The 14491-nt window shown below is 22.9% G+C and overlaps 5 protein-coding genes across 5 annotated transcripts; 3 read left to right on the top strand and 2 right to left on the bottom strand.

The window, feature by feature from the left end:
• Window positions 1-639: 639 nt before the first annotated feature.
• Window positions 640-1155, top strand: PVVCY_0200480 (conserved Plasmodium protein, unknown function; the record flags this gene model as incomplete). The annotated part of the gene is made up of 1 exon (XM_008628166.1): window positions 640-1155. One exon carries the CDS (start codon window positions 640-642, stop codon window positions 1153-1155), a length of 516 nt encoding a protein of 171 aa, XP_008626388.1.
• A 550-nt stretch (window positions 1156-1705) lies between these two features.
• Window positions 1706-3566, bottom strand: PVVCY_0200470 (conserved Plasmodium protein, unknown function; the record flags this gene model as incomplete). Its single annotated transcript, XM_008628167.2, has 6 exons — window positions 1706-1801; window positions 1937-2011; window positions 2340-2469; window positions 2586-2748; window positions 2821-3010; window positions 3315-3566. 6 exons carry the CDS (start codon window positions 3564-3566, stop codon window positions 1706-1708), a joined length of 906 nt encoding a protein of 301 aa, XP_008626389.2.
• A 504-nt stretch (window positions 3567-4070) lies between these two features.
• On the bottom strand, window positions 4071-7131 carry PVVCY_0200460 (secreted ookinete protein, putative; the record flags this gene model as incomplete). Its single annotated transcript, XM_037634365.1, has 4 exons — window positions 4071-4113; window positions 4198-4279; window positions 4441-4642; window positions 4825-7131. The coding sequence occupies 4 exons, from the start codon at window positions 7129-7131 to the stop codon at window positions 4071-4073; spliced, it is 2634 nt and encodes an 877-aa protein (XP_037490057.1).
• A 1277-nt stretch (window positions 7132-8408) lies between these two features.
• On the top strand, window positions 8409-10730 carry PVVCY_0200450 (conserved Plasmodium protein, unknown function; the record flags this gene model as incomplete). Its single annotated transcript, XM_037634362.1, has 11 exons — window positions 8409-8424; window positions 8576-8643; window positions 8837-8968; window positions 9106-9176; window positions 9284-9339; window positions 9490-9795; window positions 9908-10087; window positions 10210-10280; window positions 10365-10418; window positions 10511-10564; window positions 10656-10730. 11 exons carry the CDS (start codon window positions 8409-8411, stop codon window positions 10728-10730), a joined length of 1083 nt encoding a protein of 360 aa, XP_037490056.1.
• Window positions 10731-12061: 1331 nt separating this feature from the next.
• On the top strand, window positions 12062-13273 carry PVVCY_0200440 (photosensitized INA-labeled protein PHIL1, putative; the record flags this gene model as incomplete). Its single annotated transcript, XM_037634359.1, has 2 exons — window positions 12062-12067; window positions 12611-13273. 2 exons carry the CDS (start codon window positions 12062-12064, stop codon window positions 13271-13273), a joined length of 669 nt encoding a protein of 222 aa, XP_037490055.1.
• Window positions 13274-14491: the final 1218 nt, after the last annotated feature.

The raw sequence follows: 14491 nt of genomic DNA, 5'->3' as shown, positions 1-14491 counted from the left end.
TATTATTATTTCGGGGGGACGAGCTTTAAAAAAAAATAATTGCATATAGAGAAAAAAAGGCTTAGCTAATTTTTTTATTCTTAACTACATATATATATATATATTAAAATAAATGCAGTAAAAAAGAAAATAAAAAAAATACATACGTTATATTATTAAAGCGCTTTTTTAAATAGTATATATTTATATATATATATATAAAATTAAGAATAAAAAAAAAATACTGTATTTAAAAATATTTTAAAAAAATTTTAGATTAATTTTTTTTTTTTTGAATTTCAATTGTATTTAAAAAAAATATTATAAACTCAATTATTTTGTTTTAAATAAAATATATTATTAATTCTTTTAGTTATAATAATTAAAACATTTTAAAAAAAAATATTATTATTAATATAAAATAAAAGCAAATAATATAATATAAAAGAGCTTTGAAATTATTCTGTAACATTTTAAAAAAAATATATAATATAATTATTTTCAAATCTTTTTAAGGCATATAATAAGTAGTATATATACTTATATATAATAATTTGTTTGTAATTATTCAAAAGAATATTCATTTTTTAATATAGTTTATTATACTTTGTATAATTTAACTTAACTATAGTCAAACCTATAAACAAACATATAGATAAGATGGCAAAAAGAAAATATATGTCAAAAGTTGATGGAAAAATAAATGTTGGAGACAAGCACCAAGCTAAAATCCCAGATTTAGTTGTCAGTGAAGAAAATGCAGAAGAAACTAAAAATGTCAATGATACAACAGCTGAAGTTGTAGATGTCCCAGCTAACTCACCAAAAAGAGCAAGAATTGAAGAAACACCAAAACAAGCCGAAGAAAATACAACCACTGAAGTAGCCAACGAAACTGAAAACCAAACTGAAACTACTGAACAACCAAAAGAAGAAACAACCGAAGCTGCAGCAGAAGCTCCAGCAGAAACTCCAGCTGAAGAAGCTAAAGAAGAAGCAGCAGCAGAAGAAGCCGCAGCTGAAGCCCCAGTAGAAGAAGCCGCAGCAGAAGCTACAGAAGAAGCAGCTGAAGCCCCAGCTGAAGAAGCAGCAGCAGAAGCCACAGCAGAAGAAGCCGCAGCTGAAGCCCCAGCAGAAGAAGCCGCCGCAGAAGCACCTGCTGAAGAAGCTGCTTAAACATGATAAATATTATATTTATGCTGTTCTGTTTACTTCAAATTATTTAAATATTAAAAAATCGGTTGAATAAAAACACAAAAAAAAAATAAATGGTATATGTAGCACATTCAATTATTATGCATATGCTTTGAAAATTGAAAAGATTGAAAAAAAACATAAAGCATGTTATGCTTTATATCCACAAAAACACATATGAATTTAATTAACTTCTTTTTAATATTATATATGCATTGAGCACATAAATATGAGATTTATATATGTATATAAATTGCCTATATATAATAGCTATTCACATATTCTAGCATATTTACTTTTCAAAGCAAATAAACAGGTTGCTTGCTTGATATAAACTAACAACAATATATAAAACGCGCATGGCGCGCTTGTCTTTATCTGGCGGAATAATATTTTCTTAAATTAAATTTGTTTTGCATATCTTAGCTTTATATTTAATTGATTATATTTTATGATTTTTTTTATAATAACAATATTTCATGTGTTACTTTTTTTTAATGTGTTTTTGTATTCATATTTGTCTTTCATGTTTTTATAATTTCTTCCTTATTTTTTTTTTTAAAAATATTAGTTCGTTTGTTTTTAAATCATATACCAACCTGCATTTCTTCGCTCTGTTTTTGGGTAACTAGAAAGTTATATATACATATACATAAAGAAACATTCGCATATATAAATAATTAAGTTGATAAATTAGTAAAGAATAAATTATTAAACAAATAAATTTGCAAAATATGCACACACGTGTTATTTATTTTTCTACCTTTATAATTTCGAAACGCTTCATATTTAGAATATCCTCTTCTATATCCAAATTGGGGAAGTTGTTTTTGTAAAACTGTTTAAAAAAGCGCGGAAAAATAAAATTAAAGTGTTATAAAAAGTGTTGGAATAAAATATTAAATTTATTTTTTTAATTGTTAATATGAAATGTTATAAAATTTATGAACTGTTCATATTTAATATATTTTTTCTTAATTGTTAATATGTAATGTTGTAAAATTTATGAACCGTTCATATTTAATATATTTTTTCTTAATTGTTAATATGTAATGTTGTAAAATTTATGAACTGTTCATATTTAATATATTTTTTCTTAATTGTTAATATGTAATGTTGTAAAATTTATGAACCGTTCATATTTAATATATTTTTTTTTTACTAACGTAATATAATTGCTCCGGTGTAGGAGGAATAAAATACTCTGACGAAAGATATTCATATCTTTTCATAACTGGATTGTAAAAACATGAAACAATTTGCACTTTTTCATATGTTTCAGCAGTTTCGCAAAGTCTGAAATAAAAATTAAAAATAGCATATGGAATAAGTCAGTGATAAAATGGGAAAAGATAGTAAAATTGTCTATATGCTAAAAATTATACATTCTTCTTAATCTGATTTTTGCTTACTCTTCTCTTGTGGGATTTGCATTAAAAGGGAGATATGCACATATTAAAAAAACTGTAACGAATATTAATAAAATTGTTATTAAAATATACAGTTCAATGTTCTTGGTGTTAATGTCATTTCTTTTCCCTTCAGAATATCGCTTGTATCTTTCTAATCTTTCTTCTTAAAAAAAAAATATGAACAAAATGTAGATTTAGCTAGATAACTATTTTTTTTTTTTTTTTTTTTTATTACCTTTATCTTCCTCATTTTCATATATAGACTCATCGAAATCGTTTGACTTATGGATATCATATTGGTTACTAAAATTTTTATATTTGGTATATATTTGAATAAAAATTTCTTCTTTCATTTTCTTTCGTTTTTCATTTTTTTCTTTCATATAGGTATCGGGGTGATATGCCCTAAGCAATTTAAGATATTTCTGCGATGGAAAAATATGAACAAATAGCGATAATCATGTCATAATAAATAAATGTATGTGTCTGATATTTTGAAATATGTGTGGATTGATAGTAACTAAATTGTACTTCCATTAATCTCAGTCCCACACAATGCATATGTATATAATTAACAAAAATAAACGTGGGTTATTGCAAAACAAAAAAGAGTATATAAGTGGGAATGATGGATGTATACACAATAATACATATAAATGTATATATAATTTGTTAGTACATAAAAATTCGTAGCTAGATATATGAACATGTTAATACAAATATCAGTACCTTTTTTATTTTCAAGCCATCTTTATCATCCTTTATATCTAGCACATCGAGTAAATCATTGTTTTGAAGTCTTTTCAATAATTTATAATCTTCATTATAATCAAAATATTCATTTACATTTTTTTGATGGTTAGTTGTGTTATGAAAATTAATACAACGTATATTAAAAATATGATTTTCTATAATATTATATTTATTTATACATTTTCGTAAAGTTATATACCTATAATGTATTTTAATGCTTGAAAACATTTTTTTTTTACACCTTTTTATCGATGTTTTATTACCTGACTTTGTAATAGTTTTATACCTTTTCTTGAATTATAAATTTACATATTTTTTTTTATTACTTTCATGATTATAAATATATCCAAAGAAATACAATAAAAAATTAATAGAAATGTTTTATATAAAAAATGGTATATCAAATTCAAAATGAAAAGTGTTTATAAATTAAAAAAAAAAATTAAAATAAGAATATATATACGAAAAACAAAAAAAAAAACTACACAAAAATATAAGTATGCATATGTATGTATACAATATTATATATATGCATACATATGCTTGTGGAGGAAATTGAAAAATAGGAAACTAAATAATCAATGACATAAATGTACGGAATGATAATTTTTAACTTGTTGAAAATTAGGGATGTACATAATAAACATATACAATAAAACTTATTGTATAATAAAACCAGCTAGAACAAAAAATTAAATATCAGTAAAGCCACATATATAATTAATCAAATTATTAATTAAAAGGAGATTTTGTCGCAACTATTTGTTGTCGTTCCCTAAAAATAATGAATAAGTGTATAGATGAATAACAAATATATATATAGTTTATGTATGTTAATGTAATTTATTTAAGCTCTTACTTTCTTTGAGTTAGGTATTTGCTAGTCCGTGCTGATATATTTTCAGTACATTGCTGTGGTGGAGTCACATAAGAAAAGGGGGCTGTCGAAAAGGAGCAAAAAATAAAGAAATAGCATATGTATGCACGATTGGGGAAATTAGTAAATAGTTTTTTTCACAATGCTTTCGATTTGTTATTTGTAATTATAATATTTGAGAGTATATGACATGTGTAAGAACATTTATAAAAATATATTCATTACGTGGTGCAAGGTTAGGAACAGTATTTTGTTTATTCATAAAACTATCATTTTCTAAATTTGTTATTCCATTTTCTCGTTCATTCAAAAAAGAGGTACTATTGTTTGATAAATTATTCACCAAATCTGGTGGCTGGACAGGTAAATCTGATCGGTTTTCGTAGTTACTAATTATATTGGGACTTGTCATTATTTCTTCATTATTCTAAAGTATAAAAAAAAAAAATAAAATTATAAATTTAATACAAAAGATGCATCAATAGAAAGCATTTATATGTAACGACCAGATGGAGCCGCAATTTGTAAAGTCATAAGAGTTTGGCATAGCTTTATACATAAACATGTAGATATATAGATGTGCTAATTTTTTGATTATATTATTCGGACCATGTCAGGTACTATTGGGCCTCTACTGGATTCTCCACCCTGAATATGATAATTATAATTTTCTTGAATACTGTCATGAATTGAATTATTTTCATTCAAAGGAATTGATGGTTTTTTATTATGCATAAAATTAGGAGGATAATTATTTATATGTTCTTTTGAATCTCTTATATTATTATTAATGTTTTGGTTATATCGATATGGAGGTGAACTAATATTATCCATTTCTTCATTTGGATTTCCTAAATTATTAATTCCATTAGTATTATGTGTTTTATCGTTTTGATTTAACATTGAATTATTTATGTTACTTTCTATTAAATCTGTTTTTTGATTTCCTTTTAAATAGGGACTCATATATGGTGAATTGGGATTCTCTTCTTCCGTTTTTTTCAAATGAAAAGAATGAATATCATTTTCTTCAAAATCATTTGTATTATTATTTTTGCCATTAGGGATTACGCCATACATTCCAACATGTCCTGTTGAATAATGGGAAATATTTCCAGAAATTTTACTCGAACTATTTATACTTCTTCTAATAGTGTTTCCTTCAATATTGTCATTAATATTTTTATCTATATGGTTTTCCAAACCAGTTACTGGATCCCCTATATGATCATTTCCTTCTTCTTCACCAGGTTCACCATATATCATGTTATCTACTCTAATCATATTATTATTGGCATTAGGAAAAGGATAGTCATTATTTTTTTTTACAAAATTTGCAGCAAGATCCTGAAATTCATTATGATTATCCATCATGTTATACCCTAATTTATTGTTAATATATTTTTCATCATATTCATTATAATTTATAAAATTATCTTTCATTTTATTTATATCATATTCGTCATATTCATTCATTGATAAATTTTGATAAGTATCTGTTTTGTTGTCATCTGGAATATCCCCTAAATCATGTGGTCTACCTCCTGTTAATTCACTAATTATAACATCCGTTTTATAGTTAATTTTTTTTAAAGCTTGTGTAGAAACATATGTAAAAACACCTATATTATTTATATTGGATGTCATATCAGTATATATTGTTTTATTTTCTTTATTTATTATACTACTATTTACTAATAAATTATCCGTATTTTCTAAAATATGTTGCAATATATCAATATTATTATTATCTTCAAATTCAAATCCACTTTTTCTTTCAACTTTATATAAAATTCTTTTTAATAAATTTTCAATATATATATGTTCACTACTTTTATTTTTAAATACACCATTTTCATCATCTTTTTTTTTTTTAAACTTAAAAGTTGTTTGTTTTATTATATATTTTAAAGCTAATATGAATAATATTATTAATATAAAGCCATATGTATCTCGATAATGTTCACTACCTAACTTGTGTAACCATAATATAGTTGTAAATATAAATTCTATTTTATTTAAAATTTTATGGATTATTATATTTTTTAATGGAATTAAATAATTTGTATATCTATGCATAATACCTAATTTTATTATAATAAATATTTCAGTTAAAATTTCAAAAAAATATTTTATTGACTCATGTTCTTTTCCGAGTAGCATTTCATTTTTGTAATCATGTGGAATATTTTCCTTTGCATATACTTTTCCTTTCCAATCATTATTTTCGTTTATGTTTTGTTTATTGTGTGCATTTTCATTTTGGCTAGCTTGGTCATCATTTTGGTTAGCTAGGTCATCATTTTTATCTGACTTGTTCATATTTTTATCAGCATCATTTTTCAAATTTAAACCAATATCTTCCATTGTAATATTATCACCTGAATCTTCGTCAACTTTTCTAAACTCTTTTTCAAAATTTATTAAATCTTGATTATATTTATCATTTCCATTTTCGTTTGGATTTTTTTTTACTTCATTTTCAGTATTACTGTTTTGTTCTTCTTTTTTAGGACTATTATTTATATTCTCTTCACTATCCATTTGTTCAATATTGTGAAGGGGGTCGTCTTTTTCTTCATCATCCCTTGTGTAATCTGTGTCATTTTCAAAAATTTCGTTATTATCATATTCGTATAATTCCTCATCCATTATATCGTTGTCATGTGTTAAGTCCGTTTCGGTGGTATATTGTTTGTCATCGTCTTCATTTAGCTTGTCCTCTTTTTTATTATGCTCTTCATTTATTTCATCAGGATTTTGGTTTCCTTGCGCTGAAGTACTACTATCCCCCTTATCATTTTGCTCTTGTATATTTTTTTGCTCATTTGAATTTACATCATTAAAGCATTTTATATTTTTACTAAAAAATGTTGATATAATAATTGCAAATATAAATATAAAAACAAATTTCATCTTTTCCCTTTTGTTCTTTTTTTTGTTTCTTCGTCTTCGTTTATTGATTTAGTTTTTTTTTTTTTAATTTTTTAAACTTTTTAACTTTTCATATTTTTCTTTATGTATTTTAAAATTTTATCGTTTTTTTTATTTTTTTTTATTTATATTTTATCACTCTCAAAATATTTTTATTTTTTCCTTTTTGTACTATGAGTCAAAAATAATTAACCATATTTTCAAATATATATATTTGTAGAAAAAAAAAATCGAATAATTTTTATTAAATTAGAACAATAATTAAATAAACAAGAATAAGATTAACCAAATATACATATATTGCATATATATGTAAATGTATTTATTATCCAATACGTATGTATATATATGTATTGTGCTCCATATTATTTTTGTAATGAACATATATAAATAATTCGTCATAAATACACACAAAATAGCGATTTACATTTTGCAAATTTTCTTTTTTTTTCCCCCTATTGTATGACTTGTTAATAATTTTTACAAAAAATATATGACCATGGCATGTAAAAAATGTATATAATTATATATATGTGTATGGTTATACATAATTTTTTTTTATTTGTATGCATAAAAATTTCCTTAAACTATTTTGTATGCTTGATTGAGTATATGAAATAATTTATGATGAGTTTGTATATTACAAAAAAAGATATGATACATAGAAAACGACTAATTGTTACACCTCCCAATAAATGAATAAAGGAAACATAAAAAGAATGTAGCTAAAGGTTTTGCTTATATATATATATGTATGATCATTTTTTACATATTTTTCTTTTCCATTTTATTATTATTTTTTTAATATGAAATTTCTATATATTTTATCATTTTAATTTTGTGAAAATATGCGAAATAAATGGGATTATATCGCATATATATATTTGTATTATAATTTGTTCGGTTTGCTTAATTTTTAGTTTATTTATTATAATATATATCATAAATTTTAATATATTTATTAGCTATTATTTGTACAACATATGTAAAATAGGGGAATAAATAGTTTTTCCTCGTTTACTTGTTCATTTTACTTGTATCATCGAAGTAAAGATGACCATATTTGAATATCGTTTTTTTTATCATCCATTTTTATAATATCCTTTCTTGCAACCTTCTTAAATGCATATATTTTTTTTCGAATATATGCTTAATTAAAAAAAACGCTAAAAAAAAGAAGACGAAGCAAGAAGAGTTAGCAACGAAGACCCCCTGTAAAACATCCTTAGAAATACATAAAATATAGAATTGCTCATAAAATGCTAATACAAAAATGTAAATTAAAAACTGACACATATGTTCACATTATTACTATTTGCATATTATGTGTGTTTTTATATGGATGGTGTATTTTTTACATGACTTGTTCATAAAATTGATAGCATTATTATTACGATCTAAATGTATATATGTTTTTTTTTAATAGATGACGAAAAACCAAAATTTGATATAGGTATTTCCCCTCTCTATTTAATTTCTTATCCCATATACAATGTTAGACCAAAAAATTAATAAACATAAATGAATAGATAATTAAAGTTGCATATATAAACAGGAAGAATAGTATAATCATTTGAACATATGAAAAATAAATAGCGAATATATTTTTGTAAACTCATGCATATATGGACATATTATAAATAGTTCAATTTAATGAAGTTAACATTTTATTTTTAAAATTTTTCAGATTCAATGTAGAAGTATATTATACAAATATTTGAACGTTAGCAATGATCACATTAAGTACAACCAGCCAATTTATGTTAGCAATTTGAATATAAAAACATATATTATTTATATTATCAATAGTTTACAACAGGTAATAAATAATAATTTTTTTATTACTAAAAATTATTATTATATTTAAAAGAATAGCTATTTATTAAAATATGTAGTATACCAAAGAAAATGCATATTATTGTTTTATATATGGGAATTTTGTTTGATTTTTTTTAGATTTATAACAATGAAGGGGTAACGGGATTATACAGTGGGTTGGTCCCCATGCTGGCTCATCTAGTATCAAAGTAAAACGATAAAAATTTCATTAAAATTATATTTCATATTATTCCATATGTGCATATATCCATATATATGTGTATGCACATGAATCATGTTTGCCTTATTTTTACAGGAAATCAATATACTATTTTTTCGAGAACATTCATTTTTACATACTTCAAAAACTTAGTAAGATATAAAAATGTAGCTACTTTATTTGGCTTATAATTTTACTTGCTTTGATCTTTTACATGATAAGTTACATAAAAATGGAATATACCAATTTTGTTGGTGTGAATTCGTTACAGCTTAGTTTTATTTTCTTGCTTCTCTTTTCAGGAAGGGGGAAAAAAAAAGATACTATTGATAAAAAAAATACAGCAGTTCGTGAAAGTAGATTTCTTAGCGAAAAAGAAAATTCAAATAATTTCATTGGCGACAATATGAACTTTAATATTGTTAAGCATATGATTTTTGTAAAGGATGAAAATGATTTTGTAAAAAAAAAAAAAAAAAAAGACAATTTCCATTTATCATTTTATCATACTTTTTATGAATATCTTAGCTGTGTATTATCATATCCGCTACTAAACATTTCAACAAAATTAATTATTTTTGAAGATCATACGAAATCCTTATTACAAAGTAATATGATACACATACCTTTATATCATTATGCCAAAAATAAGAATAACCAAATTTAATCCTTTATTTTAATGCTAATTCATATATATATATTAATTTCCCCCTTTTTCAGACCTAAAAGATATAATTCATTTTACATATGTTTATGATGGAATGCATGGATTTTTTCGAGGGATAAATAATTATTTAATAATACAATCGGTTGATAAGTTTCTGAATTGCTTTTTATATAAAAAATTTTCAAATAATTGTTCATACGACAAAGTTCTTACAATTAAAGTAGTTTTATCAAGTTAGTTTGAATATATATAAAATGCTACAAAATATATGAATGATTAATGCAAAAAAAAAAAATTAATTTGTCGTCACCTCATTATGTAATTTCCCTTTACTATTTTATAATAACCTTTTTAGCATGCTTAAATACAATAATGGCACCTTATATTCACTATTCGATATTGGACAGGTCTCAGTCATCTATACCGGTACTAACAATAATAGCAACTAATAAATCATATTTTATACACGTATAGGCATTTCTATATATTTATTTTTTTTACTATCTGAAGACCCTTTGTAGGACTATAACATTTAACGAGTTTTTTAGTAATTTTCACTGGAAGGTAAATATAGTTTTCATATATACAGTTTTATATGCACACACATATATACAGTTCTCTATATATCCATATTTTTTTTCACCCACAATGATCAGAGTCATCTATCCAATGTTTCTGTTGGACTAGCAGTAGCCGGAATTCAACTAATAGTAATAAAATACAATAGCATATACTTATTCATATAAATATGGATACATATGCACACATCTCTTTAAACATTTTTTATTTTGACTTATGCAGATTATTGCTTTAATGCCAAAAGACGCCTCAAAAAATGACGAACTAGTTGATCAGGAACCAGACGAATATGTTTGAGAAAGATATTAATTTTTTTGAATTTTACTTTAATTAGCAAATAAAAGGATACATATACTATTCATTATGTATGCACATATTTTTGTTTTATTAAAAAGATTATTTTATTTTTTTTTTTCTGTCGCTTCGCATAAGCATGCATTTGCGTTTAATAATTTTTTTTTTCCAAACTAATACATATTAAAAGATTATTAAATTGTTTTTTGAATATAAAAATAAAATAAGCACATTACACTTGGTCATCTTTTTCTTTCTTTCTCTCTATATACATAAAGATAGAAAGACACGTATTTATATCCTTTTAATAAGTATTATTATTTATCATAAAAATTTTTTATTTTTATTAATTTTAGTCATGTCCAATAATATTTACATGACCCAGTCATAAAATTCATTGCATATTTAAACAATTATATGCACGTACATATTTTTTTTTCGTGTCTTATTTTTGTTGTATATGTATTAACTAAATGGTGTAAGTTTTCAAATAAAATGAGCCAGCCTACACAATCATACATACCTATGTCAATAATTTATCTAATAATTAGGGAATTACTATATTTATATTATTTTAAAATAATTTTATCTATATATTTGCCTATACACATATGAATTTTTAAATTCGCTAGATATTTAGCAAATTTTAGTATGAATAAAAAATTATTGTCGTTTTTTTTTTTATGACTATGTAAAAAAAAATTATTTGTACAATGTGCATGTAAAAAAATGAAAATGTGTGTATAGTTTTTTTTTTCATATAGCTAATTTTTTGTATCAACTTTTTATGATGTTTTTTTTCGTTTTTAATACTTTTTAATTATAATTTTTTAATTTCATTAGCACACGATTAGCATATGAATAAGCAACATATGTATTTATATAGTTTGTGAAATAGCAATTTTTATGAATATTGAAATGAAAAAAAAAAATTATTATTATAGTATTCCATTCCCCATTTTGTTCACATTTCCAGCCATCACTTTTAAATATTTACCCTTCTCAAAATTATGAATTATAGCTATCTATTTTAGCAATAATTTTTTATAGGGGCAATTGGAAAACACGATATTTTCATTTATTATTTCCTTTTTTTAATTGTCAGGTATCAAAGTTAAGAAATTAATTTAGTATATAAAATTGTAAACCCGGATTATACATGTATTATTATAATTTTTTTTAATTTGTAGAACTTACAACCGATCGAATATATCATATATTTATTTATGGTATACCTTCTTGTGGGCATTCAAGAATATTGCACCCTTTGAGTGTATTAACAAAATAGCTTATACTTCCTCTCTAACTTATTTACTTTCAAGGCGTATTTAAAAATGAAGGTACATATTAATCGTAACAAATTTTAATAAAATTTGAAGTAATTAATTTATTTATGGTTTTCCCTATTTAATATGTTATTTTAAGAAATATATTTAAAAAATATAAAAAATAAAAAAATAATAATATAAACCAATATTAGTTATTATATAACAAAATTAGTAAAATATATATATTAAAAAAAATTAAAAAAATTAAAAACAACAACAATATATATAATACTACGTAATAATGTAACTATGTTGTAAGGCAATTTGTACGCAACCACACACACACACACAAAAAAAAAATATGTACATATAATTTTATTAACATGTACTAGCTATTTTTTTTTTTTTTTTTTCGTAACTTATATATAAAATATTTATGAACAAGTAACTAACCTTTTTATTTATAATTACATGTAAATAAATTATTATATTGTAAATTAAAAAAAAATTGAATTGATTTTACTATTATTATAGAGTATAATTAAATAAGTATTATATATAAATAAAAAATATATAAAAAAAATTAATATTTTCTAAAATAATTTTAAACTTTAGATTCTTTTTTCAACATCGAGAAAAAGATATAGTTTTGAAAAAAAAGAAACTATTAAGGATATAGATTTTTTATCTTATAACAGTATAATTTTTCCTTCCAAGCAAATTTACGTCAACACAAATTTGAAGTGTACAAAAAATTCTTCAAACTTTTATGAAGCATCAAATAATTTAAAAATGAGTATGTCACACGAAAATATATATGATAATACAGGTATGAATTCTGAGGGTTATGAAAATCACCCACAATATTATAATGATGATAATTGCCAACAATATCAAGATAACCAATATAGATTATTAGAAAGTTCTAATTCAAATGCTATGAACCAACCATTAATATGTGTAAATGGTAATGAGTATGGACCTGAAATGCAAAATGGAATTGACCCAGGTGTTTTAGCTGTTTCAAATGCTTTATTTGCTTATAACAATGCTTTCCAATGTATACCTATTAAAACTTCTCCTAAAGTATTTAGAAGAAGAGTAAAGGGTGAAGCTAACTCAGAATGGAGTAATGCATTTATTACTAGAGTAGATCCATGTGAATGTACTGACTTTGAAGAACAATTCAAACCATATGAAGTTACTAAATATTATGACGAAGGACAAGTTAAAACCGTTTTTAATTTTGATCAAGAATGCCCTAGAGATAGTATGTAAATTTGTTTTTTTTTACCACATAAAATTCGATTACTATGACATTCTATTATTATGAATGAGTAATTAAATAATTAATCCAATGCATGTATTTGTATATATTTCCCAACATATTTGTATAAAAAGGAAATAAAAAATGTTGAGGCACACATGAGAAATTTATATCATATATTATCACATTCGTTTTATCCTTTACTATATTTGCAATGTTTTAAAAAATTAATATGTATCTATACATGTTCGTAACAAATCCGCATAAGATATATTTTTTTTATTGTTATTTACTGTCTTTAAAGCATTTACAAAATTAAGTATATTTTCTTTTTTGTAATGTTATACATGTTTTTTTTTTGTGTGCATATGTCCATTTTAAAAGTTATATGTTTTTTTTTTTTTATTGACTTCATTTGAATTAAAGAGGAAAAAAAACAAATTAACACATTTTTTATAATCCTTTTAAATTAAAATTTTGACTAAATAATGAACTGAATGATAAATTTTTTTTATTAAGTCTCATTGGGAGGGGGGACAAAAATATTCTGATCGTTTTCTGATTTATTAGATAAATATAGAATAAAATAAATAAAATGAAATTTTGTATTTACTAAATATAGAATGTAAGTAAACAAGTATATACTATTTGAGTATCTGTATATACAGTATGTTGTTATAGATAAGTTATATGTGTGTGTATAGACAAAAATAATAAATATAACTAGCTAAAACAAGGGTATTATAGTATTAAAAAGGAAACACAATTTAAGGATATACAATATAAGAGATTGAATGAGGTTATTCAATTTTTTTTAGCAATAAACTTGTTTCTTGTCTATGTAAAATAATTTGAATCTTTCAAATGTTGTTACAATATCGTAACTTATAAATATTATTACTTGAAAATAGGTTATTTTTATTTGTTATTGTATTTTGATTAAGAGTATTGAAAAGTTATTGTCCAATTATATTTTAATTGTAAGACACATTTAAAAAAATGTAATTATAGAACATTTTTAAGTTTATGTTTTATGATATTTTTTTGATTAATAGTATAAAAAAAAGATTAAGAATATATAATATAAAAATTATGTTTATTATATAATAGTTGACATATTTGTGTGTGTATTTATTTTTATAGTATATGTAATATGAATGAGAGTTATATTTCCAAAAGAGAAAATTATAGAGATATATTTTTATTTGTATTTTATTTATTTATATTTG

This window comes from Plasmodium vinckei (genome assembly GCF_900681995.1).
Source record: "Plasmodium vinckei vinckei genome assembly, chromosome: PVVCY_02".
NCBI lineage: Eukaryota > Apicomplexa > Aconoidasida > Haemosporida > Plasmodiidae > Plasmodium > Plasmodium vinckei.
This window is presented reverse-complemented; position numbering and strand designations above follow the sequence as displayed.